We start from the raw sequence: 27,640 nt of genomic DNA on the forward strand, positions 1-27,640 counted from the left end.
ATGTACCAAACATCAACCAGTTAGTCAGCAAAAAGCTCACTCTTTCAACCACCGTGTCCTAAGGATTTCGAAGTCTTCAAATGCGTCAAAAACCTCCTGAATTTCAGGAATGAGGGTGAGCCCCACCAGCTGCTGAGGTACTTTAACCCCAGAGAGGTGAGTCTGAACCCTCAGAGACGTCTGCAGTCATGCTGTCAAATATTGGTTGTCTGGACCCCTAAAACTGCTGTGGTCATTAAGCATGTATGTACAGTATGTTTGTATGTTGCACTTGTGTGACGCTACCCGCACATTACACTGAGTGCTCTCCCAGTAATTTTTGAACCTCGATAGCTCAATGCCATTTTGCAGGTAGACTCCGAGGCATCACTAGGGGGGTGCGGTGGGTGCGGACCACACCAGGTGACACCATCAGAGGGGGGTGACGCCGAAATGACTGGCACTAAATTTTTTGTGCGGTGTTTTGTCTAGCGACGGGTTGAAACAGCTAATTTCTCCAATGCAGTTTACTGCCGGTTGATTGAATTAGCGGTATTAATGTGACGAGAAGAGTTTTGTCGTTTGAATGCATAACCCTGGTCGACAACATCCAACAGATCCCCCCCCACCCACCCCCGTCGACAACATCGGGTGACACCAACGGTCGACCGGACCGGGTGTCACCAACCCTAGTGACACCACTGGGTAGACTGCAATCGCCATGGACTTGCCAACTACCAATTATAGTATAGCTCCATAATGCCATTACTGTGTTGTGGATACCCCTAAAAAGTAGCATAAAAATTTAGACATTGTGGGGAGACACAATGCCATCTTAGAAAATCAGGCCAGCTTCTCCAAGTTTCAATAATTCCATTGCTTTAATTCCATTGCTACAGACCTATACAGAGCTGTAGCAGTTGTCAAAGATCTGTGCTGATACCCATTGATGGAAAGCAGGCTGATGCTAGCATTAGGGCTGATCATTTTAATTTCAGCTTTCAGCAAATGCAAACATTTCACTTAAAATGTATATTTTTGTGATTAATTAAAACAGTTGCAGTAGTATGGTTATGTTTTAGCACTGTTTTCTTTTCCTATATTGCACTCCTGGCTATTACACATTTCAGTGCTGGGATGATGTCATTGATGTGACAACACCACTAATGGAATTGGTCAGCATTCTGGATGCTGCTGCTGGAGCTGTTGTCAGGTTTAGATTGGGCGGGGTGAGTACAGACTGTGACTCTGAGTTTTCATGTGAGCCAACAGGATGCCAGGCCCTGTAAGCACCTTTTACCTTTTTGTCCTTTTCCGATATTGTACTCCTGGCTATTGTTATGCATTTAAGTGTTGGGTGATCATCATTAATTTTGCATCTTTGCCAGTACCTTGTCAGATAAAATGTTGCAATTCAACCTTAAGGAAACCTTTGAGGTTTTTCATATTTTTCACAGAATACTCCACCATATCATGGACCACAACAATTATCACTAAGTTTAAAAAAGCGAAGCGATGAGATGGTGAGAAATAAATAAATCTTTTCTGTACTAACGCACAATATTGAACAGAAATATACAATCACTTTAACAATCCTCTCGCCAGCATATTGACTGTCTGAACAAGATAAACAGGAAGTCACTCTTCCATCCTGAAATTGGTTTAAAATTTGTGACATGCAACTTGATGTTTTTTAATGTTGACATATTTGATTACTTTCTTAAAAACTATTTATTTAAAGAGATAAACAGGGAAGAGTCCATTCACAAAATTAGTACCAGTAGTAAATATTGTGATTTTACAATGAAATATGACCCTTCTCTTCCCATTATTCCTTTTCATTTTGCACTTTTCATTATTATAGATTTTTAAAAAGTATATACATTCTAAGAAAAATTACGTATAATAAGGGTTGGGAGAAATATTTCAGTAAATTATACACTCCCTGGCCAAAAAAAAGCCGCACACTCTAATATTTTGTTGGACCGCATTTAGCTTTGATTACTGCACGCATTCGTCGTGGCATTGTTTCAACAACCGTATTACATTGCATTACATTACAGGCATTTAGCAGACGCTCTTATCCAGAGCGACGTACAATAAGTGCATTAGTTCAAGGTGCAGAGGTGCAAAAGAAACACACTAGAGTGGAGTAAAGATCGTAGTGCCAGAAGTGACCACATAGATCAGGACTCCAACCCTGTAGAGTAACCTGTTCAGCACACAAACAAACAATCCTGCCAAGTACAAACTAGCACTAAAATCACATTCGCCTAATCAGAATCAAACAAAAACAATCCTGCCAAATAAAAACTAACGTGATTGCATTAGCCTAACTAGGTACATTGAGCTTAACTATAGGCTAGGGAGGGGTGGGGAGAGGTGCAGCCTGAAGAGATGAGTCTTTAGTCTGCGTTTGAAGGTAGTCAGATTATCTGCTGTTCTGACCGCCACGGGGAGGTCATTCCACCAGCGAGGGGCCAGGACAGACAGCAGACGGGAGCGGGAAGTACAGACACGAAGAGGGGGAGGTGCCAAGCGTCCAGAGGTGGCAGAACGGAGAGGTCTGGCTGGTGTGTAGGGTCTGATGATCCTCTGGATGTATCCTGGTGCTGGTATGCAAGCACCAAGGTCTTAAATTTGATGCGAGCCATAACAGGCAGCCAGTGGAGGTCAGTGAGCAGGGGGGTGACATGGGAATGTCTGGGGAGGTTGTAGACCATGTAGACCATATGCAACGTCACATTTATTTCTGTCCAGAATTGCATTTTGTATTGACAACGAGAGAGTCGACCCATTCCGTAAAGTCTTCTCCAGCACATCCCAAAAACTTTCAATGGGGTTAAGGTCAGAACTTTGTGGTGGCCAATTCATGTGTGAAAATGATTCCACATGCTCCCAGAACCACTCTTTCACAATTTGAGCCCGATGAATCTTGGCATTGTCGTCCTGGATTATTCCCGTGCCGTCAGGGAAGAAAAAATCCATTGATGGGATAACCTGGTCATTCAGTACATTCAGGTACTGAGCTGACTTCATTTTATTGCCACATAATGTTGCTGAGCCTAGACCTGACCAATTGAAGCAACCCAAGATCATAACACTACCTCCAGAGGCTTGTACAGTGGGCACTGTCCAAAAAAAATCCATATGGCAAATTTTTTTTTTTGGCCAGGCAGTGTACGAAGAAGAAGAAAGGGCAGGAGACTAGAATGACCAATGGAAAGTTTCATTAAACAGTAAAATTAATTAAAACAGTGAAACAATTAAGTCTATAGGGATTATTAATTTGTCACTTCCAAAAAATCTGGCCGTAAAGGCTGTACCAAGGTAACCCATTTTGGCAGGCGCTTAATAAATGTATTTATTTGTAAATAAAGTGAAAACTTTCATAAATATTTAATTTACTAAGTCTCAGAGTTCATCCCTCTATTGTGGGAGAGTCAAGAAGCAACCAACGCCTTTTTTACAAACAGATATCAGAACACCAAAGAAGTATTCATCAGACCGACCTGAATGGAAATCAACCCTAAATACAATGTGCAAAACTGAAAAGGTATTTCATTATCAAACATGCCTTTCAATGCTTTATATATCTCTGCCCAGAAATACCTTATCACTGGACACTCCCGAAATACATGCGAGTGTGGTTGGCTTCCAGACTCCCACTAAGTCTCCAACATTTGAAATCTTCCCCAGTAAAGTGTGCTTTTTGCTTTGGAGTAATAAAAAACAGAGTGAGACACTTCCACCCATATTTTCTCCATACATGTGAGTTGGTACACTTCAATTGAAAGTCAAGAAACTTGAACCACTCTTCATTTGAAATGACAAAATTACCTTCTTCCTATTTATATTTCATATACTCTATAGTATGAGTTATGAATTTATGAAGTTCATGTTTCGACATAACGCCTTTACTATGTTCTGTCTGGTAGGCTCCCAACAATTACTTTTAGCATTGGATCATTCATGTCTAATGTATTGTTTTAAACAGCATGGTCAAAATAGTGGCGCGACTGGAGGTATCAATAGAAATCTTTTCTTCCAGGGCATATTTTCCTCTCAGTTTGAAAGTCTTTTAATTGTCTGTTTTCTGTTCATAAATGAAATGTTATTCCTTTGGCTATCCAGGTTTTAAATCTGTGGTTCAGTTCTTTACGTTTGAAATCAGAATCATAAGCCCACAATCAAATTATTATGTTTATCATGTAGTTTCTACTCATCCTTAACCATGTTCCAAATTCTTAGCTGAAACTTCAACCAATTCATTTTATTCCATTCAGAAAATTGTTTTGAGTAAATTTCCACAGGAGCCTGAAACAGAACAGAAAAAGTAATCATGGTTGAATGTTAATTTCTTATGGAATCAATTCTACGACTAAGAAGCGAGATGGAATTCCATCTCTGTATATCAGCTTCGATTTTTGTTGTAAAGGGACCATAATTAATCTCTGCCAATGTAGAGATTTCTTTTGGTAATTCTACTCACTGAAATACCAAGTATTTACTATGTATTTTAGTGAGTTTTTATCCTACCTGAGGTGGAATCTGTCTAGTAGTTATTTTGTTATGTGTCTCTGTGTGTCTCAATGTGTCTCTGTGTGTCTATGTGCCTCTGTGTCTTTGTGTCTGTATGTGCCTGTGTGTCTCAGTGTGTCTTTGTGTGTCTCTGTGTGCCTCTATTTGTCTCTATGTCCCTCTGTGTGTCTCTGTGTGCCTCTCTGTGACTCTCTGTGTGTCTCTATGTGCATTTGTGTGTCTCCCTGTATGTCTCTGTGTGTCTCAATGTGTCTCTATGGGTCTCTGTGTGTCTCAACGTGTCTCTGTGTGTCACTGTGTGTCTCAATGTGTCTCTGTGTCACTGTGTGTCTCTCTGTGTCTCAATGCATCTCTGTGTGTCAATGTGTGTCTCTGTGTGTCTCTATGTCTAAATGTGTCTCTATGTGCCTCTGTGTGTTTCTATGTGGCTGTCTGTGTGTTTTTATGTGCCTCTGTGTGTCTATCTGTCTCTGTTTGTCTCTCTGTGTGTCTATGTGTCTCTCTGTGTCTCTCTGTGTGTTTTCATGTGCCTCTGCATGTCTCTGTGTCTCTGTGTGGATCTGTGTGTTTCTATGTGGATCTGTGTGTCTCTTGCGCCTGTGTGTCTCTGTGAGTCTCTGTGTGTCTCAATATGTCTCTGTGTTTCTCTATGTGCATCTGTCTGTCTCTGTGTCTCTCTATGTGGATATGTGTGTCTCTTGTCCCTGTGTGTGTCTCAATGTGTCTCTGTGTCTCTATGTCTCAATGTGTCTCTGTGTGTCTCTCTGTGTGTATTTATGTGCCTCTGTGTCTCTATGTGTCTCTCTGTGTGTCTTTATGTGCCTCTGCATGTCTCTGCGTGTCACTGTGTGATTCTGTGTGTTTCAATGTGTCTCTGTGTGTCTTAATGTGTATCTGTGTGTCTCTCTGTGTGTCTTTATGTGCCTCTGTGCGTCTCTATGTGTCTCTCTGTGTGTTTTATGTGCCTCTGTGTCTCTCTGTGTGTCTTTATGTGCCTCTGTGTCTCTATGTGTCTCTGTATGTCTCTCTGTGTGTCTATGTGTCTCTGTGTGTCTCTCTGTGTGTCTTTATGTGCCTTTGCATGTCTCTGTGTCTCTGTGTGGATCTGTGTGTTTCTATGTGGATCTGTGTGTCTCTTGCACCTGTGTGTCTCTGTGAGTCTCTGTGTGTCTCAATATGTCTGCGTTTCTCTATGTGCATCTGTCTGTCTCTGTGTCTCTCTATGTGGATCTGTGTGTCTCTTGTGCCTGTGTGTGTCTCTGTGAGTCTCTGTGTATCTTTGTGAGTCTCTGTGTGTCTCAATGTGTCTGTGTGTGTTTCTCTGTGTGTCTATGTGTGTCTGTCTGTCTCTGTGTGTCAAAATTCAAATTCAAAATGCTTTATTGGCATGAAATACATTTGTACATATTGCCAAAGCTACACACAGAAACAGGAATAGGAGTACAAACAACATGAAATACAAACAACGTTGTGGTAACGACAAAAATGCAATTAACAGTGTGGTAATGGCCACAGTGAATCTCTGTGTGTCTCTATGTGGATCTGTGTGTCTGTTGTGCCTGTGTGTGTCTCTGTGAGTCTCTGTGTGTCTTCTGTGTTTCGCTGTGTCTCCATGTGCATCTGTCTGTCTCTGTATGTTTCTATGTGGATCTGTCTGTCTCTGTGTATATATATGTGGATCTGTGTGTCTCTAGTGCCTGTGTGTGTCTTTGTGAGTCTCTGTGTGTCTTCTGCATGTCTCAATGTGTCTCTGTGTTTCTCTGTGTGTCTATGTGCGTCTGCCTGTCTCTGTGTGTTTCTGGGTGGATCTGTGTGTTTCTGTCCGTCTGTCTGTCTCTGTGCGTCACTCTGTGTCTGAATATGTCACTGTGTGGCTCTGTGTGTTTCTATGTACCTCTGTGTGTCTCTGTTTGTCTATGTGAAATATGGTATTCCATCTATGTTCATCAGCTTTGATTTTTGTTGTAAATGGACCATAATTTCTTCTAATGTAGAGATTTATATTGATAATTCTACTCCTAAGTATTTCTGTGAGTTTTTATTCTACTTGAGGTGGAATCTGTGTAGTAGTTGTTTTGAAGATATATGATTAAAGGTCCAGATTTGGGTTCTTTGATCATTTAGTATATATCCTGCATATTCACCAAAAGTAACCGAAAGCTCAATCCGTTCAGAAAATGAGAGAGTTCTCCTAAGTATATGAAAATATTATCTGCATACAATGATGTTCTCCATGTATAAGAATACCTTTAATTATGTCAGTCTGTCTTATCCACTGGGCAAGGGGTTCTGTGCAATATGCAAAATGCAGGAAGACACCGGGCACCCTTTCCTGAGCCATGCTGTAAAGTTCTAGTATCTGACAGGTGTCCATTTATTTTTATCTAAACTGTTAGATTATCATATAATGTACAGTTCAGCCTAAACGTTTACATACATCTAGGCTAAAGACATTCAAACTAACAAACAACTCCACACATTTCATGTTACCATATATTTCCTGTGTTAAGTCAATTAGGTTATCTACTTTATTTCCATAAGAGGTCATTTAAAAATAATAGCCAAGAGACAGATATATTTCAGCTTTTAGGTACTATATCAGAATTTCACTGGGTCAAAAGTGTACATACATTTTGTTAGTATTTGGTGGCATTGCATTTTAATTGCTTAACTTGAATCAAACACTTGGGGTAGCCTTCCACAAGCTTCTCACAATACATTGTCGGAATTTTTGCCCATTCCTCCATATAATTGTTTGTACAGATGCTCATGGTATCTTCACTTGTTTGGAAATTGCTCATAAGGAGAAACTGGACATGTGGGAGGTCCACAACTTTTTTTTTGAGGTCTTGGCTGAGTTGCTTGGATTTTCCAATGAAATCAAGGGCAAAAAGGCAATGGCTGTAAAAGTAGGTTCTTAAATACAGCCACAGGTGCCAATTAACTACCAATTACTGTAACTCCTTATTATAAAAAAGGAGTCATTCTAAAAAGTCATTACATCAATTTCTGGAATCTTCCAGACTGTTTAAAGAGACAGTCAACTTGGTGTATGTAAACGTTTGACCCACTGGAATTCTGATTTAGTGAATTAAAGCTGTAAGTCTGTCTCTAATCGATTTTTTTAAATTACCTCTGATGTGAAGTAAATGCCCTAATTGATTTACGAAAAGAAATGTATGGTATCATGAAATGTGCGGAGTTTGAATATCTTTAGCCTAGGTGTATGTAAACTTTTGGCCTCAACTGTACAAATGCCCTAGATAAACCCTTAATGAAACCCAGATTTCTTAAGAACTTTTTATTTAATGCTGCTTACAGAATCAAAAGCCTCTTCTGCACCTTGGCTGATTAAAAAGGCTTCTAAGCAATTTTGTTGGATGTGACTTATATTTGCAACGTACCCCTTATGTTATCATGCATTTTTCTTTGAAGAATAAGCTCTGTCTGGTCATTATCAACTGGGGGAGAACCTTTTAAACTCTTCTGGCAATGACAGCTAACAGATGAGGAAAATCCAGCGGTCAGAAAGTCCTGCCAAGTGTTCCTTCCACCCATGAACTCAGCCAGCACATGATCACTAATCAGTTCTACCTCCTGGCTGAATAATTGTGCAAATCCAGGTGAAATACCGGGGAGGACTTTTACTTTCTGAACCTGGATTTTCCACCCCTGATGGCAACGTATAACTTGTAATCAAGGTTCAGAACGATCTATTTGACCAAATTCTGATCTGTCCCTCCTTAGGGATAACACTAATGGCCTCTCTCCATGATGGAGACATTTTTCCATCAATTAGAACTGAATTACAAGCCTGAAAAAATATCTCAGATTCAAAGTCATACCACTTGGAAGGTGACTTTCATTACGGTAGGTCTGACCTCTAGTGGAAGAAACATGGTTGTAAGTAAAATCCCACGTGAAATTACAGTTCTGGTTGGATAATTTCATCCAGTTGTGTCAAGAGTTTCACAGAGTTTTGGGTGGAATTATTTCAAATCGTAATTAATAATAATTCACCCCTTTGTACACATTTACAACATCAGAACCCAGTTAACATAAGTCATCAGAAAGGGCTATCATGAGGGCAGTTTTGCTCCAAAAGGTTAGTTTTTCTGGCACCCCTGTGTGTACATTCAAATGTCACAGAGATCAGACCAAAGCCAAGAACTGGTTTTCAAACTTTAGTGAAGGTAGTTCAGAAACAGTGAGCTTCAGTGTGTCGGGAATGTAGCATGTATCATTGGGAGTGTAACTTGAATCAGTTTTTCAGAGTGTTGAGTGAATTAGGGAGTGTAGGTTACTTGTAGGGTATGAGAATCAAGGGTGCATCGCTGTCAGATGTTGGGTGCCACACTGCAATGTTATGCACTATGGGAATTGATTGTGATTGGGATGGCAGGTATGCCACCCAGCCAAGTTACACCTTGGCAGGGCATGCCCCATACCTATACAGCACTGAGAGTTTGGCACTTTTCAGGGTTCCCCACAGAATTAACCGCAACAGCCACAGACTCTCAGCCCTTAAAAACATAACTTTCTGTACATTCTGACCCCATTTCAACACACAGAATTCATAAACAACATGTTTATGTCCACACAATAAAGCCCCAAAATAAGGGGATTTTGCGTTTTCTCCTTCCTATTTTTCCAGCCAGAAATGCGTTACTTCAACAACTATTTAAACAAGTAATTAGTAATACCGTTTGTTTTATATACAATTCAATAAGGAAACTCATCTCACTCATGGTCACTCATTGCACTATAGTCTGTGGTCACGTCAGACTCCACCTACCATTCTGCTGAAAACATATTCTTTCAACTACTCAATTTCATAATTTCTTCTCATTTCTCTCGTACTACTGTTATTTTCTAATATGCAAAGATTGCTGGGAAATATGCATGTGCTGCTATTCTCCACTGTCAAGCGTTCCTGTTCTACTACTTCCAATTCTCACGTAAGGTCAATGATCTAGCTAAGCAAAACAGGGAAGATGAGTCCTACCTAAAACGAAGTGTATCAAAATGCCTTATAAACCTTATAAACACTAAAAGTGCATCTCAAAAAAATAACACAAAGCGGAGCAGGACAGAAGGGTACATAAGTTGCGACCTACGGAGCTCAAATTCTGAGCTTGCTGATAATTTTGTCAATGAAGGCTCGTTGGATGTCCGTCATATCAGAGAGTACATACACTGGGGACATTTCTGTTGCTTTTCTGATGGTGCAAGCCTCTTTTATACTTACACCACCGCACCCTTTATCATTGCCACACGTTGATCAGACTACAAATTCACACAAGGATAGCCATAATCCACAACCGTTTCTTAAACCGTTACTTCGCATTTTTACACCCAGGTCCGCTCCGCTGTTCATCACAAATGATGTCCTCGACTTAGCCCCCCCAAAATCTCACTCTGCCTCCCAATCAAACCAGTCTACATCTGGCACTGCCTACGCTGTATGTGTTTTTTCATGTATGTATGGGTACGCATACTTCTCATAGTCTACATTTATAAACATTACTGTTCTCACTTTCTCACAACAAACACTTTGCAAAAAGAAATATCTCATAAAAAACACATTTTCAATGTTCAAAAATGCCAAGATACTCACACATAGAAAGCACTGTCTATAACTCATTCATTAAAACTGGCAAAATCTAGCCCTGCCATTAAAAGTATTGATATCAAAATGACGCCATGTTACTGTACTACAAACAATATCTTGCCTCGCCGAAATTAAAGAAGCTTTATTCCAAAGCAATGCTACCCAACATTTTCTAAATTGTTTCAAGTCACTTGGCCTTGTGTTTTTTAATCTTACCATCTTACAATGTCATTCAAACTTTGTGTCAAATACCTCAAATTGCCTCGTGCAAGACATTTAAATGAATGTAAAAAACTGCTGGTGAATACCCACAGAAAGCATATGCCTCCAGAAAACATATGTTTATACTTGGTTGTCAAGTTCGTTTTACTAAATGTACAAGTTCTTGTATATGTGTTACTTACAATAAATACTGCATGTAAAATTGTACATACATACATAGCTTACTTCATTATCTCCATGGGGACATTTCTCTTGCAGCATGTAACATTCACTTGTAGACAGTGCTTTGTATGTGTGAGTAACTTGGCATTTTTGTATGTTGAAAACATGTTTTTTATGAGATCCAGTATTATACACTGTGGGAGTTAATGGTGGTGTAGTGTAGTGCATTATAGGATGTGAAGGTAGTGCATTTCATTACAGTGCATTCATTTATCACACTTATCCAGAGTGACTTATAGAGAACATCAATGTATTCACCTGATTTAGATTAGTGTCAGTGCCAAACCTGGCTCAGCATTCCCAGACCAACAAGTTTTTATGTAACACTGCTGAAGCACAAATGCAAATCGACTATACAAAGCAGAACCAAAGTACAATTCCTGAATATGTCCAGATTATGTCCATAACAAGCACTAAAAAACATCTTTAAAAAACATAACCTGAACTAACTAGTGTTAGGGGGTGGGAACCAGAGAGGAAGCAAGATGCTGTCTGAACAGGAGGGTCTTCAGCCTACACCTAAAGATGGGCGACAATTCTGTCCTGACCTCTGTGGGAGTTTGTTCCACAATTTGAGGATGAGTACACACAGGCATTGTGATTGGGACTGCTGAGGGAAGGGATAGCCAGTCCCCCCAAGGTTGCAGAGTGAAGAGATATGGCCATGGTGTAGGGTTTGATTATTGATTGGAGGTTAGGGTGCAGCTGTTCCATTGTAGGCTACAACCAAGGTTTTAAACTTGAACACTGAAATGAGGCTGTGACATGAGCAGGCGTGGGACAGGTCATGCAGCTGAATTCCGTATTAGCTTCAGGAGTTTTGCGGCACATTTAGGGAGACCAACAAGAAGGGAAATGCAATAGTCCAGGTATAAGAGTACCAGAGCCTGGACTAGGAGCTGAGTCGAGATGGTAGTGAGAAACGGGTGGATTCTTCTGATGTTGCATAGAAAGAATCTATGTCTGACTCACTGCCACTAGGAGAGTATATTATTGAGGATTAACCCTGGGCTTCTTAAGTAGAGGTGCTCTGAGGGTCAGATGAACATACATAAAACTTGAAACACAAATTGTGGCCTTAGGTGGGTATGTTTGTGCGTATGCAAACAGCGTAAAATTGACGTCTTGTATACTACAGCTACAGCTCATTACGCAATCACCTTATGGGACTGTCTTCTAATCGCATTTTGTGTATGAAGCTGATCTTTAAAAGGGCAGTTAAAAAAAACTCCTGTTAAGTGCATTGAATGTCTTCATTGGATGTAGGGAAATTGATGTAGCCTATCTGCTGATGCGCCATAAGAGCGTGTCAGGCTCTATGGACAGCACATGACAAACTGTGGACTGTCATATTCCAATAAAAAGTATGCTCTTTCTTTCCATAATGGACCGAAATGGTTAGATGCACCTGCCTATCAGTGCATTTACTTGTATTGTATTTTTTACTAGCAACACATGCCACTGATTTTTTAAAACTTTAAGCACTTGTTACTGTCACTACAGTTGTGTAGGTTATTGCAATAATTTCCCAGTGCTCTGCATGAGATCTGTTGGTGAACCTTGGGGAGTAATTTGTCCTCTGTATTTGACACATGCTTGTTACTAAGGCCACTTTGCAGCGCTCAGGGACCAGCTCCAGTTCTGAGGCCAGTGCATTGGTCAAGTGTAACGGCAGGAGTATACCTAACCTGACATGCAGGGGGACAACATGCAAAAATTCACACAGAGGATTCGGCTGGCCAGAGCTAAGCACCACTGTGTGACTTCTGTCATCTCCAATAACAGGGCACTTATAATATCTCCACCCAGTATTTGCGCGATCCTCTGTTACAGTTGAGGCCAAAAGTTTACATACACCTAGGCTAAAGATATTCAAACTCAGTTTTTCATAACTCTGCACATTATATGTTACCATAAATTTATTTTGGCAAGTCAATTAGGGCATTAACTTTGTTCACATCAGAGGTCATTTAAAAAAAATCGATTAGAGACACATTTATTTCAGCTTTAATTCACAATATCAGAATTCCAGTGGATCAAAAGTTTACATACACCAAGTTGACTGTCTCTTTAAACAGTCTGAAAGATTCCAGAATTTCATGTAATTACTTTTTAGAAGCTTCTGATTGGCCAGTTGTCATGACTAGGAGTGAATTGGCACCTGTGGATGTATTTAAGGGCCTTTAGAGCAACTGCCTTTTTGCCCTTGATACCATGGGAAAATCCAAGCAACTCAGCCAAAAAAATTGTGGCCCTCCACAAGTCCGGTTCCTCCTTAGGAGCAATTTCCAAACAACTAAAGGTACCGCAAGCATCTGTACAAACAATTGTATGCAAATATTAAAATCTTGGGACCACACAGACCCTGCATCGTTCAGGAAGGAGGCACAAATTAACTCCCAGGGCTAAACGAACTTTGGTCTGACAGGTTCAACTGAACCCCAAGACAACAACGAAGGAACTGGTGAAGGAGTTGGAGGCATCAGATACCAAAGTATCTACATCCACCATTAAGAGAATCCTAAATCGCCATTTCCTGAAAGGCTGTCGCGCAAGGGAGAAGCTCCTACTCTAAGACCGGCATAAAAAAGCCAGAATGAAGTTTGCAGGTGATCACCAGGATGAAGACTTAGCATTTTGGAGGACTGTTCTCTGGTCAGATGAAAGAAAAATTAAACTGTTTGGCCATAATGATCAGTGCAGTGTATGGAGGAAAAAGGGTGAGACTTTTAATCCAAAGAACACCATCCCAACTGTGAATCATGTTGTGGGGGTGTTTTGCTGGAAAGGGGACTAGTGCACTTCATAAAATAGATGGCATCATGAGGAAGGAGGATTATCAAGAAATACTGAAGCAGCACCTCAAGACATCAGCTCGAAAGTTAAAACTTGGTTGCAACTTGGTCTTCCAGCAGGACAATGATCCTAAGCAAATCTCCAAAGTTGTAACAAAATGACTTAAAGACAACAAAGTGAAAGTATTGGAGTGGCCATCACAAAGCCCTTACCTGAATCCCATAGAAAATTTGTGGACAGAACTGACAAAGCGTGTCCGAGCAAGGAGGCCCACAAACCTCACTGAGTTACACCAGTTTTGTCAGGAGGAATGGGCAAAAATTCTGGAAAAGTATTGTGAGAAGCTTGTGGAAGGCTACCCCAAACGTTTGATTCAAGTTATGTAATTAAAAAGCAATGCCACCAAATACAGACAAAGTGTATGTACACTTTTGACTCACTGTAAATGTGATATAGTACATAAAAGCTGAAATAAATCTCTTAGTTATTATTTTTAAATTACCTCTTATGGAAATGAAGTAGATACTCTAATTGACTTAACACAGGAAATGTTTTGTTAACATGAAATGTGTGGAGTCGTGAATAATTTTGAATGTCTTTAGCCTAGGTGGATATAAACTTTTGACCTCAACTGTAATTCAATGCATATGTATTAAGAAGAGAAGCACACCTTGTGTGACTCCTATAGATGACTCACTAAATGCGCTTCCAGCCCTGTGCACCTGTATGATACATAGCACGCTTGTTTCTGGGGCAGAACACGTTGTACCTGCATCTGAAACTAACTGTGTTGTGCATTGTAATTGAAGGGAGTGTTGGGCATTATGGACATGAGAGTGGTGTAATGTAGTGTAGTACATTGGACATGAAAATGATACTGTTGTGTAGCGCATTGTGGGAGATCTAGGTGCTGTGAAGAGTATTGTAGTGCCCTGTAGAAGATGAAGGCAGTATTGAAGTGCAAAGTTCAGAAATGAATAGGGGCTCGGGGCAAAAATATCCTCATCTGGATCATCAGCCCTCGAAAATCAGTTAAGGAGGGAAAAAACACCCTCAAAATTTTTTATTATTTATTGTTTTTTTTTTAATGTCACAAACATGCCTGGAGGCATTAACATTACATTATCAAAATAGTAAAGAATTGGATTGACAGGTACAGTATAATAAGCTTTAATCGCCATTTTCATGAACTGACTGTTGGCTTAAGTGTGCAGTGTCTTGCAGATGACTGATTGATTTCAATGTTTCCAGGTGTATCTAATTGTGGGCCAATTTAAGTAGGCAACTGAGTTGGGGCTGTATGCTTATAAAGCTTTTGCCTATTTTTTTCTAAAGGGTCCAAATAATTTAGATGTAAATGTCTTACAACTGTATAAAGTCTCAGTGCCTGCATTTCTGGCTTTTGTGTACATGTATATATTTTTGAGCTGTTAATTAAAAAAACCTTTGGTTGTCCAAGTTTTGTGACAAGGCCTATGCCATTGTGCATTGGGTGAGAGGCAGGAATACACCCTGGACAGGTTGGCATTCTATCACAGGGCAGGGCACAGCCCATACACAGGGGTACACAGGGGCCCTAGGATTTTGGTGGCCCTAAGCAAATCTGTCCGAGCTGTTCGATTCCGTGGCATGGGGCTGGCGAGCAGGGGGGGGATAGTGAAATCATTCTTACATTGCATTGTTATGAAATGTTCGGTTGCAGTTCCGTTTAAAATTAATACCACTAATTCCACGATAGGGGATGAATAATGTAATTCCGAAACCCCATAGACCGTTTATGCCATTGGCCGGCCCTTCCCATACACTCACATGGGCTATTTAGAGTCTCCAGTTATCCAAGAGAACATGCCAATTCCACACTGCACCACCATGCCACTGTTCTCCTTCTTCTTTTTCCTGTCAATATCATTCTCACAAATGCTCCAGCATTAATTAATTAATTAATTCTCCCAATTGGGCATTTAGCTACATCTGCCAATAATAACACAGTATTCTGATTCTGATCAATTGACTATTAGCAAAGTTGTCGTTGACACTGCAGTCCACCAATCCCCTCCTTGTATGTACAACTGCTTCCAACATCTGCAAATCTCACAGCAATCCACCGATCCTTACCTTGATACGGTTGTATGTACGACTGCAACATTTAGGATTCCAGATCAGCTCCTTTCTTTCTCACCCACTAACTTCCATGCATATAAAAATGGTACAGTGCCCCACAATTTTGGGTTTTTGTCAAAGGACAGCATTTGAGAGTATGCTGTGCTTTGACCATCACTACTCAGAAGACACATTGAGGGAATGAGCCCTCATTTACAATAAGCCAAGATTACAAACCCTAGTTAAAACAACAATAATAAAAAGAACAATACAAAAAAATCCATGTGAACATTTTTTTAACCCCATATACGGTATAGTGCACTGTAGAAGATGAAGGCAGTGTAGTGTAGTTCACTGTGGTACTCCATACATCTCAGTAAACTTGTACATTCATTACTTTCACTTCCTCCTACAGAGCAATTTTCCCCCAAACATCTATTACAAGATCTTCACCTACCGGCCCATTGTGTACATCTGTGCCAGAAACCCCAGGGTCTATTCCTGCCCATTTCTGAAGACCGCCCTCCCCCAGAACATCCACAACCACTGCTCTATCACCAACGATGGCTACATTGGATGGTATCGCTGTATAGAAAACAAAAGCTGGAGGCTCCTGACAAACAAGATAGGGCACAGTAGTGATATCGTACCCAAGTTACATCATCACTCACTGTGGCTTGTGGGTAATTGCCCAGTAATATATACAAAGTGAATTATCTCACTGTAAGTAATTCACACTTTCTGTATTACAACCAGATGTCGCATCTAACTAAGCAATATGGAATGAATGGAGGTCCTCAGACCAGTATTGTTTTGAGACTTTTTAAGTATTCAGACAAGTTCTCCATTGAACTGGTCTAGAGGGTTGTTGGTTTTGAATTAAACAATCCTTTCACCCTCCTCTATCCACTTCGCCCTTGATCTTATATATGCTTTTTTGGTTTTAGTAATGTAAATGTTGTCTAGCAGGGATTGCAGGAGAATAAGTTTTTGTTTGTTATTCTCACTTAATGAAGATTTATTACAAATACAGTTTGCTTCTTTAATGATTTCAATTTATGTATTTTTTTACTACCCCTGCTTAATAATTTGCTATTTGACATGGAGTTCTGACGTACATTATATTTTAAATACTCTCATTTATCTCTATAAGTTGTCAAATTTGAATTTTCGATAATATCATTGGGCCTCATTCACCAACCGTTCTTAAGAAGAATTTTCTTCTTAAAACCCACTTACGCAGCTTTCACGAAGATTCTGACATTCACCAATGTTTTCTTATTTGGGATTTGTTTTTAGGTAGGAACAGAATCTACGCACACTCAAGAGCACACTTACGCACATTTGAGACATGTTTGTGCAAAATAATTGGTTATTGCATTTTCTTCAATTCTACAGTTGTATAATATTATAGGATTTAAATTACAATAATATTTTTATCATTTATAATATTTTTTAATAATTTTTTTCATTATTTTACAAAGCATTAAGGTGCCAGGTTCCGCCTCAGAGGGTAGTTGCCTCTTTCTTTTCGATTTCTGTGTGTGCACACGGCCCTGCAGTCTCATGCCCTTTTATGGGGATTGGCGGGGCGTTTACCTATGCTAATTAGGAACAACTGGCACGCGCTTTACACTTACGAGGACGATGGGATTCATCATTTTAAGAACACATGTGCGAACAATTCTGCGGTTTAAGAACACGTCATGAATCTGATGTAGACTTTTCTTAGGAATTTTTCTTAAGAACAAATTTAAGAAAAAACTTGAATATTGGTGAATGAGGCCCATTGTGCTTTTGATTTTTCACAAAACAGGAAGGTTGATTTTCTTTTTATAGAATCTCTTAGAGCCCTAGTGTTAAGTGAAATATAGGAGAACGTAGGATTAAAGGAAGACATACAAAAAGGGAGTATAAATTAAGTAAAAAATTTAAAGATGTTAGTTTTTTGGAACTAAACACTGTTGCAAAGCCCCTATCTAGCACTATTGAATACAATAAAAAAGCCACTTCTTATGGTGACAAATGTACTTCTTCTAGGATAATAAAAATTAATGAATTGTTGGTGGGCACTTGGGGTGTGCAGAGACGTCATTATTTGTATCTGTATTTGTTCAACCAACAAAATTATCTGTCTCTGTGTCTGTATTTGGATTGAAGACCGGAAGTGGGCGTGGTTTATACCGGAAGTTACGCTAAATCAGGCAAATGTTGTATTTTCTAACCTAATATTCATTGGCAATGCAATTGTGCCTTCAAAGCATCAAATTGATTTAATATTGGCATATAATTAATTATGAAGTTTATTTCCACATCCTCATACTGTACTTTCCATCTCTCTCTCTCTTTTTATATTTTTATTTTTAACTGAACTAAGTTTTATGGACTGTCTGAACCCCACCACCCCCCACCCCCCTTTAACTGGGAGACATTGAACAATCAGAAACTACAGGTTCTAGGCTTAATTTTGATGTGTAGGTTGCAGGTGTCATGGGTCTGGGGTGCAGTGGCCTTGGGCTGCCACTAGAAGGCACCCGGCATCTGGGAATTTTTAAATTTGTTTCAGGTGTCTGATTCCCTATTATTTTCACCTGGGGAGGTGCCTTTATAAGCGCTGACAGAACAGCAATCAGCGCTTCTGTGTTAAACCCCTTTTTCACTAAGCCGGTAAGGTATAGGTGATTCTGTGTCCTCTTTTAAAGGCGTTCAGTCTCTTAGCGCAGTGAGCGCATTCTGACGCCTTAGGGTATTTATACTTTTATTTTGAGCTTGTGTGAGCCGTTGGGTATTGGGACGTTGTCCCTGGTATTGTATTTTGATTGTGTCTTTCTGAGCTGCGTCTCAGGCTTTTTCTTTTCGCTGAGTAATTTTGCTACTCAGTTGTCTTTATTTTTTTTAAGACCAGTTTTGGGTTTGGTACCAGAGCTTCACCTCTGTACCACTGGTCCCTTTCTTTTTCACCCTGGTTTGTATGGGGAGTTTTTGGTTTCTCAAGCCAGTTTTTCGGCTGGACAAGGTTGTCCTTCGGAGTCGTTTTTTACTCCGTGTTTTCTTTTGGTTTATGATCCTGTGTGTGCAGGAGTTGCTCTCCCAAGGATCTTATTTTGTGTTTTAGTTTCTGGTGTTCCCTTTCCTTTGTCCTTCGGGACTTTGTGGTTAAGGAGTGTGGCACAGTGGGTAAGGAACTGCGCTTGTAACCGAAAGGTCGCAGGTTCGATTCCCGGGTAAGGACACTGCCGTTGTACCCTTGAGCAAGGTACTTAACCTGCATTGCTTCAGTATATATCCAGCTGTATAAATGGATACAATGTAAAGTGCTATGTAAAAAGTTGTGTAAGTCGCTCTGGATAAGAGCGTCTGCTAAATGCCTGTAATGTAATATAATGTCTGTAGCGTTAGCTTTTCATTCCCCTGTATTAGTCACTTCTGGTTCTCCGACGCCCCCCCACCATTATAGCGGGGGTTTGAAAGAAATCCAGCTGCCACACCAGGCTTTTGTCTCGCTAGCTCCCACACCTGACGCCTCCTCCTTGATGCGAGAGTTTCCCTGAGTGATAGCCGGGAACGGTCAGCTCTCAGTCAGCTCGCTGCCTGCTGTCCGCTGACTAGAGAATATAGTGATCATGTGTAGTAAATGAAATGACTAGTTAGTGAAATCAAAGTCCTATGTTGCAAACAGAATGGGTATTTTTATCTTGTGGCCATCCAGAATGATATGAATCGATTTGAAAAAACATAATGGCTGACGCACAGAACTTATTTATTAAACGTTTCGCAGCGCAGTGGCTCAAAGTTTGTTGGTGAGTGTGTGTAAGTTAGTGAGAGAGAGATATAACACACTATGCTTGTACAAAATGATGACCACTGATAGGTCATGCACCCCTTCTCTGCTGCAGGAGTCTCGCGCACACACAAGGAACGCTCTCATTCAACTTTCAGCTTGGTCTCCCTTCATGTTAGCTAGCTAAACTGAAGTCCCAGTTCTCGGCTAATGGAATTGGTGGAGTGAAAACAATATTAAGCGTGGATTTGTATGTACATTGTCGTGACAATTTCACTGTAACTTACTTGAAATGAAGATATTTGTATCACAAATTATATGAGTGCTTGTTTGTGTCATTATTCCGACGTAGGATTCAGTGGTGTAAGGTAGTTATGACGGGCCCCAGTGCATGCTATTATGACGAGTTATAGTGCAGGCTAGTTACTAGTTATAAAGCGCACACACACACACACACACACACACCATTAGGTGTATGTGTGTGTGTATATATATATATATATATATATATATTTTACCAACAATGTGTTGGATTTTACAGTCGAATTAGTTACTTAGGCTATTGTATTGGGAAAGTAGAGAGGTCAAAGAGAAAGCTATCAGAACCATGGAAAACGCTCTGACACATGGTAACGTAAACAGACGGTCAATCAAATCAACAAGTAAACTAATCAACCAACTACTGCTGGAATGTTTACATAACTATAGCATCACTGAGGGCAGAGATGCTGATGCCAGCCGGCAGCCAAACTGCTGCATTGCTGCTAGGAGGGGGGTCGCCATCCATGGGCTGGCGACATAGCTCAGGAGGTAAGACCGATTGTCTAGCAGTCGGAGGGTTGCCGGTTCAAACCCCGCCCTGGGCATGTCGAAGTGTCCTTGAGCAAGACACCTAACCCCTAACTGCTCTGGCGAATGAGAGGCATCAATTGTAAAGCGCTTTGGATAAAAGCACTATATAAATGCAGTCCATTTACCATTTTTATAAAAAAGGAATCAAATTTAGGGAGCTTTGCTACCTTCTCCTCCTTTTCTTTTCTCTCTTGTCTTTTCTTACTGCCGCTTTTATGTTTGAAAGGCATGATGACTGCTCGCTCGGCTTGCAGGTGTGCTCAGCTTGTTAGTCTAGACGTTCGGATTTTGCGCCTAAACTAGCTATATCGTATTGTATCGTCACATGATCAAATAGAGACTTGACATTGGACAACAACATACATATTACCCAGCAATCATCATTGCATATCTGTATATGACAAAAATACCAAAGAAAACAAGAAATTATTCATTTAATTGAATAGTTTTTTTATAGTTTATTTATAGTTTTTATAGTTTATGTAAAATAAGCATATAATTTTGTTATAGATTGCTACAGACTATTTTACCAAAAAAAATGAAAACAATGACGGAGATGGGTTTGCCTTTTCAAGGGCATATATAGCAAATGGTACCAATTTTAATTTAATGTGAGTTCTTTGAACACAGGCGTACTTCCGAGATGGCAATCTGAATCACTTGCAAGGGCCCGTTCTCCGCCCGACACATTTTTGGACAGCCCGGTCTCACTATGGGCCCCGCCACCCCACGGGCCCCAGTGCAACTGCACTGCCTGCACTGTCTATATTTACGCCCCTGGTAGGATTCTTTAACATTCGACTCGCAATGAGTAACATTCATGCTATGTTAGTCTCAATGCAGGTGACCTTCCAAAACCTCCGGTCACGAGTAGGCTAATGCCAGTAAGTTAGCAATATATCTTCAAAAACATTAAGGGCGTTTTCACACCTATAGTTCATTTGCTTTGGTCTGAATCAGTGGATGAGTTGCTACTTTGTTGCATTTTCCCTTTGGTTCGGTTTAGTTTCACACAGGCAAAATTTCAAGCGAACAAAAATATATCTACAAAAGCCACGTGGAAGCTGTCACTGTTCATTGGTCAGAAATCTGGCAGGCGGAGAAAGTAGAGTTTATTTTTCTTACGGGATAGCTATCCAAAATGTACCGGCAGAAACGGCATCTCCTCATAATTGCGGTCATCATTTGGGCCATATACCAAGCCACAATATGCGAACAAAATGGCACATTTGAACGCACTTCAAGGCAAGTCTCGAAAACAATGTGTTGCTTCACGTTAGACGTGTTGCCTTCAGTCGGCTGAAGAGGAGAAGGGAACACATATTGAGCACATACCACAACATCCTAACCGAACATACCACAACATCCTAACCGAAGACTAGTCAGGTAAGTCAACAAAGGTGTAAACAAAAGTATTCAATATATATTATATCTATGGTTAGTTAATAGACTTATTGTTGTTTGGGCATGTTTTCTCTATGAATCTACCTGTTGGCAAGTTGTTATTGTCAACTCAAAACATGTTCCTTGCAAATTAATTATTGTAACATTTCACATATTACTCAAATTGCCTCTATATTACTCATACATTACAATTTCATTACCATACGTGATGCACATCATTGTTGTCCGCATTACACTACAACTAGACTGTTGTCTGCATTGCTTGAGAGACACCAACAGCCGGAACCAAATTCCTTGTGTGTTAACATACTTGGCCAAATCTAATTCTGATTGATAGAATATGTCAATTTATCATTAAACATTCAAGGATTCAAGGATCATTTATTTGCCAAGTATAGAAATACAAGGAATTTGCCTTGGTTCAGCTTTCAAAACACACAAGAAATTTATATTCAGTAAAAAAAAAAAAATCTAACATAGACACTTACGCTGGGTGGGTTCAATAAAAAATCTAACAAATGAAAAAAATCTAACAATAACATAAAACACAGACACTGTTATGATGACACTGTTAAGCTGGGTGGGGGGGGGGGGGGTTAAGTGGCAGGTGCAGAGGCAGAAAGCTGCAGGTCTGTAGGCTGAGGGGGGAGTTAGGCTTAGGAGTTAATGAGTTTTCTCTGTCTTCCTTGACTATGGGAGTATCTGGGTCACTCCACGCTCCCATGATTGGTGGAATCACAATAATGTCTGGACTGACAGAGAATGGTTGCTCAACTTCCGGATGAGAAAAGGCACATTCCTGCATCTGTGTGATGTTCTCCAGCCCTGATTGACCTCCCTGTAGAGATTAGAGTTGCTATTTGTCTGTGGAGGCTAGCAACTAACTTGGAGTGCAGGTCCATCGCTCACCTGTTTGGTGCTGGTATGTCCACTTGCTGCATTATCACCCAAGAAATTGTCACGGCTATAAATGTAATCATGAAACCACAGTACATCAAAACACCCTCTGCTGATGACATGAGAACAATAGTGCAAGGTTTTCGGGATAAGTGGAGGTTCCCGCAAGTGGCTGGACAGATGGGACACACATAAGCATCAAGGCTCCACCAAATACCCCAGAGGACTACTACAATCGGAAGGGGCATTATTCAATCATCTTACAATGTGTGGTAGACAACAACATGAAATTTTGGGACATAAATGTTGGACAGCCAGGCAAAGTCCACGATGCCCAGGTTTTTTGCCCTTTCGTCACTTTATGATCGAGGCCAGAGCAGCAGACTGTTGCCACGATGTACTGAAACATTTGAGGAAGTAGATGTGCCACTTGTCATCCTAGGTGATTCTGCCTACCCTACCCCATACCCTGGCTTATGAAGCCGTTCCCTGAAGGCAGAGGAGTAACAGCTGAACAGATTAACTTTAATCACCGGCTCAGTCAGGCGCGAATGACTGTAGAGGGAGCCTTTGGGCGCCTTAAAGGAGGTGTCTCCTCAAACAAAATGAAGCACACCCTGGTCAGTCACAATCTCAGCATGTTGTGTATTACACAACTTTTGTGAAGCTCACAACGAGGGAGACAATGAAGAGGATGAAGATGAGGGGGGACGACAGAGAGAATGACATTTGGAATGCACTGTGTTCCTATTTTTCAAGAACGTAGGGCAGGGGTCAGCCAGTTTTTCTCAGCACTGCTTACTCGGGGCCGATGTTGTACATGCGTGGTGAAAATATGTTGTAAATATGTTTAGTTTAGTTCATTCCTTGTAATTCATTCAAGAAAAAAATTGGTTTATAAAAAGTTTGTTGTTAGTTGTATGGCATTTGTCATAATTCCCATCAGTAAGTGAGGGCTAATAGAGTGACAGCAGCTTAATATGTTAATACTCATCTGGAAAAAGTCTACTGATTTAGATGTCATCTATAAGAGCGAAAACCTCAGCTTTCGTTACAGGGCCAAATATGTTTGTTGGACAGCCAGATTTGGCCCACGGGCCGCTATTTGTTGTTTTGACTCTCAGCAATCCAGACCTTTTTTTCCATCTTTTGAAATGTTCCCATTTTTGAATTTGTGGAATTGTACATTATGATTTGCCATGTTAATTATCATTTTTAAATGTATCACATCTCAAATGAAATGCACAAAATTCTTGTTTCCATAATTCAGAGTAACAAAAAATGTCAAGTCAGTTTTTGCAGGTACACCATAAATCCAGATAGGATAACCTGACAGCAAAAATATGATGAAATATAAATAAACCATATGAATGAAGCAAAAGTACTGAGGTTTTAATTTTAACAAATGTAAATTTAAAAAATCAGATGACATTTATTGAAGATTTTTAACTGTATTTTGTAGGTCTGCTGCACTACTGTTTCATAGGAGCTTTGCATTTCAGTGAATGAATGCAAACATATTGATATGATCTGGACTTAAAACATTTTTTAAATCTGCTAGCAAAGAAGGGCAGCGGTGCACTCATGTGGATAAAAAAAATGGAGTGCATGCTTGTTGCACTGTTTCCATCTGGGTTATTAGAAAAGGTAACCAACTAGATTTACCAGCAGCCAAGGTTGACCCACTTAATGGGGTTAAAATGTTGTATAGAGATGTGGTGACTTTGACTTGAATATGAACTTAGAAAAAGCCATTTGTAGCAACAACAAAAAAAACAACTTTATTGTTGAGGTAAAGTGCTTCCAAATTTTACAAATGTAAAAACATTCAACAAAATGTTTCTTTAAACATTCAAAGTTTTCTCTACATGTTTCAGTGTTTGACAATGAAAAATAAAGTGCAAGGCTCAAATGTGCCTTCTCTTGTTAGCTTGCCCTCTCATTTAACAAAGTAGTGTAAACCTCTTACAACAATGACCTTCAATCTGCTATAGGTCTACTTTAAAAATAAAAATTAACAGTAACATTTGTGTCAATGGAAAATAAAGTGCAAGGCTCAAATGTGCCTTCTCTTGTTAGCTTGCCCTGTCATTTTACAAAGTAGTGTAAACCTCTTTCAAACTGCTGTACTTGAAACAAAAAAAATCAACAGGAACATACTGAGGGATAACACTATACGAGGTAGATTGGTGTGCAATTATCTACAAGTTGTCGAAATGCTGGCTTGTGTTCACATCATGTAATATAGATGACACAGATGAGCCATCAGATGAAGAATTTGGAGCCACTTCATCTGTTATGACCATGGGTGGTTGCATCAGCTGCTGGGACATGGGCTGCTGTGGCATAGGTGCAGGCATCAGTGGTTGTTCCATGGGAAACATGTGCCGCTGTGGGACAGGTGGTTGAGGCATGGGCCAGGCACAAGGAAGGGTTGACCTTATTGCGTCTGGAGGAATCCAGTGCGGTGATGGTGGGTGCTGCAGTTGACCATGACACATTGCATTAATGAAAGTGCCCATTAGCTGCATAAACATCTGATTGCTTGCCTGTTGCTGGCCTTGCATAGCCTTGAACCTCCTTTCTTCAGCCTCCTGTTGTGTCCTCAGATGATTCTCAAAGGCTGCACTCTCTCTTTGGCATCTTTCCTCAGCCTCATACATTTCATCTAGTTGTCTCTTCTGCTGAGCCATGTAAGCCCACTATCAACCAGACAAGCTTTGGCCTTGCGCTTCCTAGCTTGAGCCCCAGGAATGGCCAGCCTTCCACTGCTTCCTAAACTCTGCCCATCAAGGCTCTTGCTGCTCTGTGGAGCATCGCTGACCTCTGCATCAGTGGATGTGCTCTGGCCACTTGGTTCTGGATCAGTGGATGTCTTGTTTGCATTTTCTCCTGTTGAAAAACAAAATCAGAATCAGATTTATTGCCAAGTAAGTTTGCACATACAAGGAATTTGTTTTGATGTAGTGGTGCATAACTATCAAAAAATAGAAGGTAAAAGAAAAAACAAGTATCTATACAGTGCGCCATGTTAGATGGGATGAGTTTACAGATGTGCAATATAACATTATGGATTTCACATTGGAAAATTAACCAGCCCCGAAGTACATTATATTCCAATAACGGGACAGCCCGGAGGGGTTTATTCCAGTTATACAACGGGTTACCAACAATGACTAGTGTGGATATCAGACATGCACTCACCATTTCCACCAGACTCAACATCTCCAGAGTAGCTGCTACTAGGAGCCGGGGTCCCTGAAGCGGATGTCTCTTCATAGGACTGGACAATGTCCACTGGACAAACTGTCGGCCTTGTCTCTAGGATTTTGTCTAATTCGTCAAACCAGACATTTGTTCTTCTCTTCTCCTGAACTGCCACTTTTGCTAAGGGCATCTCGTACCTTTATGTACAATTGGCGAAGTTTTTTCACTTTAACTCGGCACTGTTTGACGGACTGGTCAAATCCCCTCTCCTTCAGCCATTCGCTAAACATTTTGAAGACTTCCGAATTTTTATGCGTTTTTTCGAGCAGTTGGGATATATGGTCGTCTGCCCAAATTTAAAGAAGGCAACGTATTTTGTCGCTGCTCCAGGTCAACCCTCGATATATGTTGCTTTACAGCTAGCTGCTAGCAATTCTGATCTTTACAAAGCTCTTCCTCAGCCCATAATGCACAGCGCAGCTGGCTACGGGAGCTGGTTTAAGTCCAAAAATGCGCAATGTTTCCTGCAGTTGGGTCAGATCGAGGTCAGATCACGTTCATGCCACAAATGAACCGTACCAGAGTTTGTTTCTAACCGGACCGAGACCACCTCTTCAACAAGGTCTCGGTCTGGTTGTTTTGGTCCGCACCCGAGTGTGATTGCTGCATTCACACCTGCCCAAATGAACTGCACCAAGGGGGAAAACAAACCCGAGTTTGATTCAACCGAACTAAACAAGGCAGGTGTGAAAACGCCCTAAGTTACAGTTTGTTTTTATAATGCTGATTTTATTTTAGTGGGGTGTTTGTGATTATAATCAGTCCTGCTATGTGCCGGAGTTCCAGATACAGCTAGCAGTCATGCGTAACTGGTGTTTTTATACTAGGGCATGTTTTACTATCCCATAATTTGGGGAGTAGTCTGTGTCTTTACCAAAATCTGAAGAGTAGTTTTGGTCCTGACTCCAGTCTGTAAGGGCAAAGTAGTTCTGGCAGCAGACAATGAAGAAAGGATAATTCTAGTACTAGTTCACTGTGCTTGGCTGAACCTGTGAGTCCCTAATGGCAATCCTAAATATATATCAATTATTTCAAAATGTATATATCTTCTTTAAGGGAGTGGGTGGGTTGCGAGGGCCCCCCAAGTCAAATTGTGCTTACAGCCCCCCAAAGGCTAGGAATGGCAGTGAAGCACTACATATATATACAAAACACAATAAATACATATTTAAAAAACCTCTTTAGAGAACTGTAAATACATATAAATACCCCCTTTTTAAATCAATGCAAGCTTTTTGTAGCATTACCTGTGCCATACCCTGTGTGCACATACAGTGAGGGCCATACCTGTGCAGTGTGCTTTGTCCTATGTGCCAGTACAGTAGGGGCTTACCTGTGCTGTGTGCAGGTACAATGATGTGACTGCACAGGCCTGTACAAAGCAGCCAGACACAGTGCTGCTGGTGCAGGAAGGCTCATGGGGCATGATGGCTGTTGCAGAGCAACAGGAGTTGAAACATATTGTGGAGTGGGAGGTTGATGAGCTGCTGGAACGGACCAACGCACTTAATTACAAGGAGTAATCTCTATTATTTACCATGTACACCTCTGAACTTCATCATAGATAATTTTCCTTGTATACAACTAATTTCTGTTATACACCAGACAACACATACACAATGAATGCACACCACTGATGTCCATTTATACACCATGTACACCACTAGCATATACTGTATGCGTAAAGTAGGCTTTGTACCTGGAAATCAAGGTGGGTTTTTCCTCACTCTATTAAAAACCAGTGTTCTCAAATGAAAATGCCATCAAGGGTGTTTGATGGCCGATTTAACATTTATTATTCATTGTTACAGTTACCTCAGTGAATGGAGGCATTTGGCAACAAGCAAGTCATCTGAGGCATGTATAGGTAAAACAACATGGAGTTACTTCATGAACTTCATCAGTGACCTCAAGTCTACTGCATCACACATTAAGTATTAAGGACCTATCTCACAATCAAATGCTCA

At 40.5% G+C, this 27,640-nt stretch overlaps 1 protein-coding gene across 1 annotated transcript; it reads left to right on the forward strand.

Annotated features, from left to right (window-relative positions):
• On the forward strand, positions 1-27,614 carry c4h11orf65 (chromosome 4 C11orf65 homolog). The gene is made up of 6 exons (XM_064334119.1): positions 1-19; positions 74-156; positions 1,110-1,208; positions 15,888-16,051; positions 27,022-27,192; positions 27,485-27,614. The coding sequence occupies exons 1-6, from the start codon at positions 1-3 to the stop codon at positions 27,612-27,614; spliced, it is 666 nt and encodes a 221-aa protein (XP_064190189.1).
• Positions 27,615-27,640: the final 26 nt, after the last annotated feature.

The sequence above is a fragment of the Anguilla rostrata genome, chromosome 4 (assembly GCF_018555375.3).
Source record: "Anguilla rostrata isolate EN2019 chromosome 4, ASM1855537v3, whole genome shotgun sequence".
Classification (NCBI taxonomy): domain Eukaryota; kingdom Metazoa; phylum Chordata; class Actinopteri; order Anguilliformes; family Anguillidae; genus Anguilla; species Anguilla rostrata.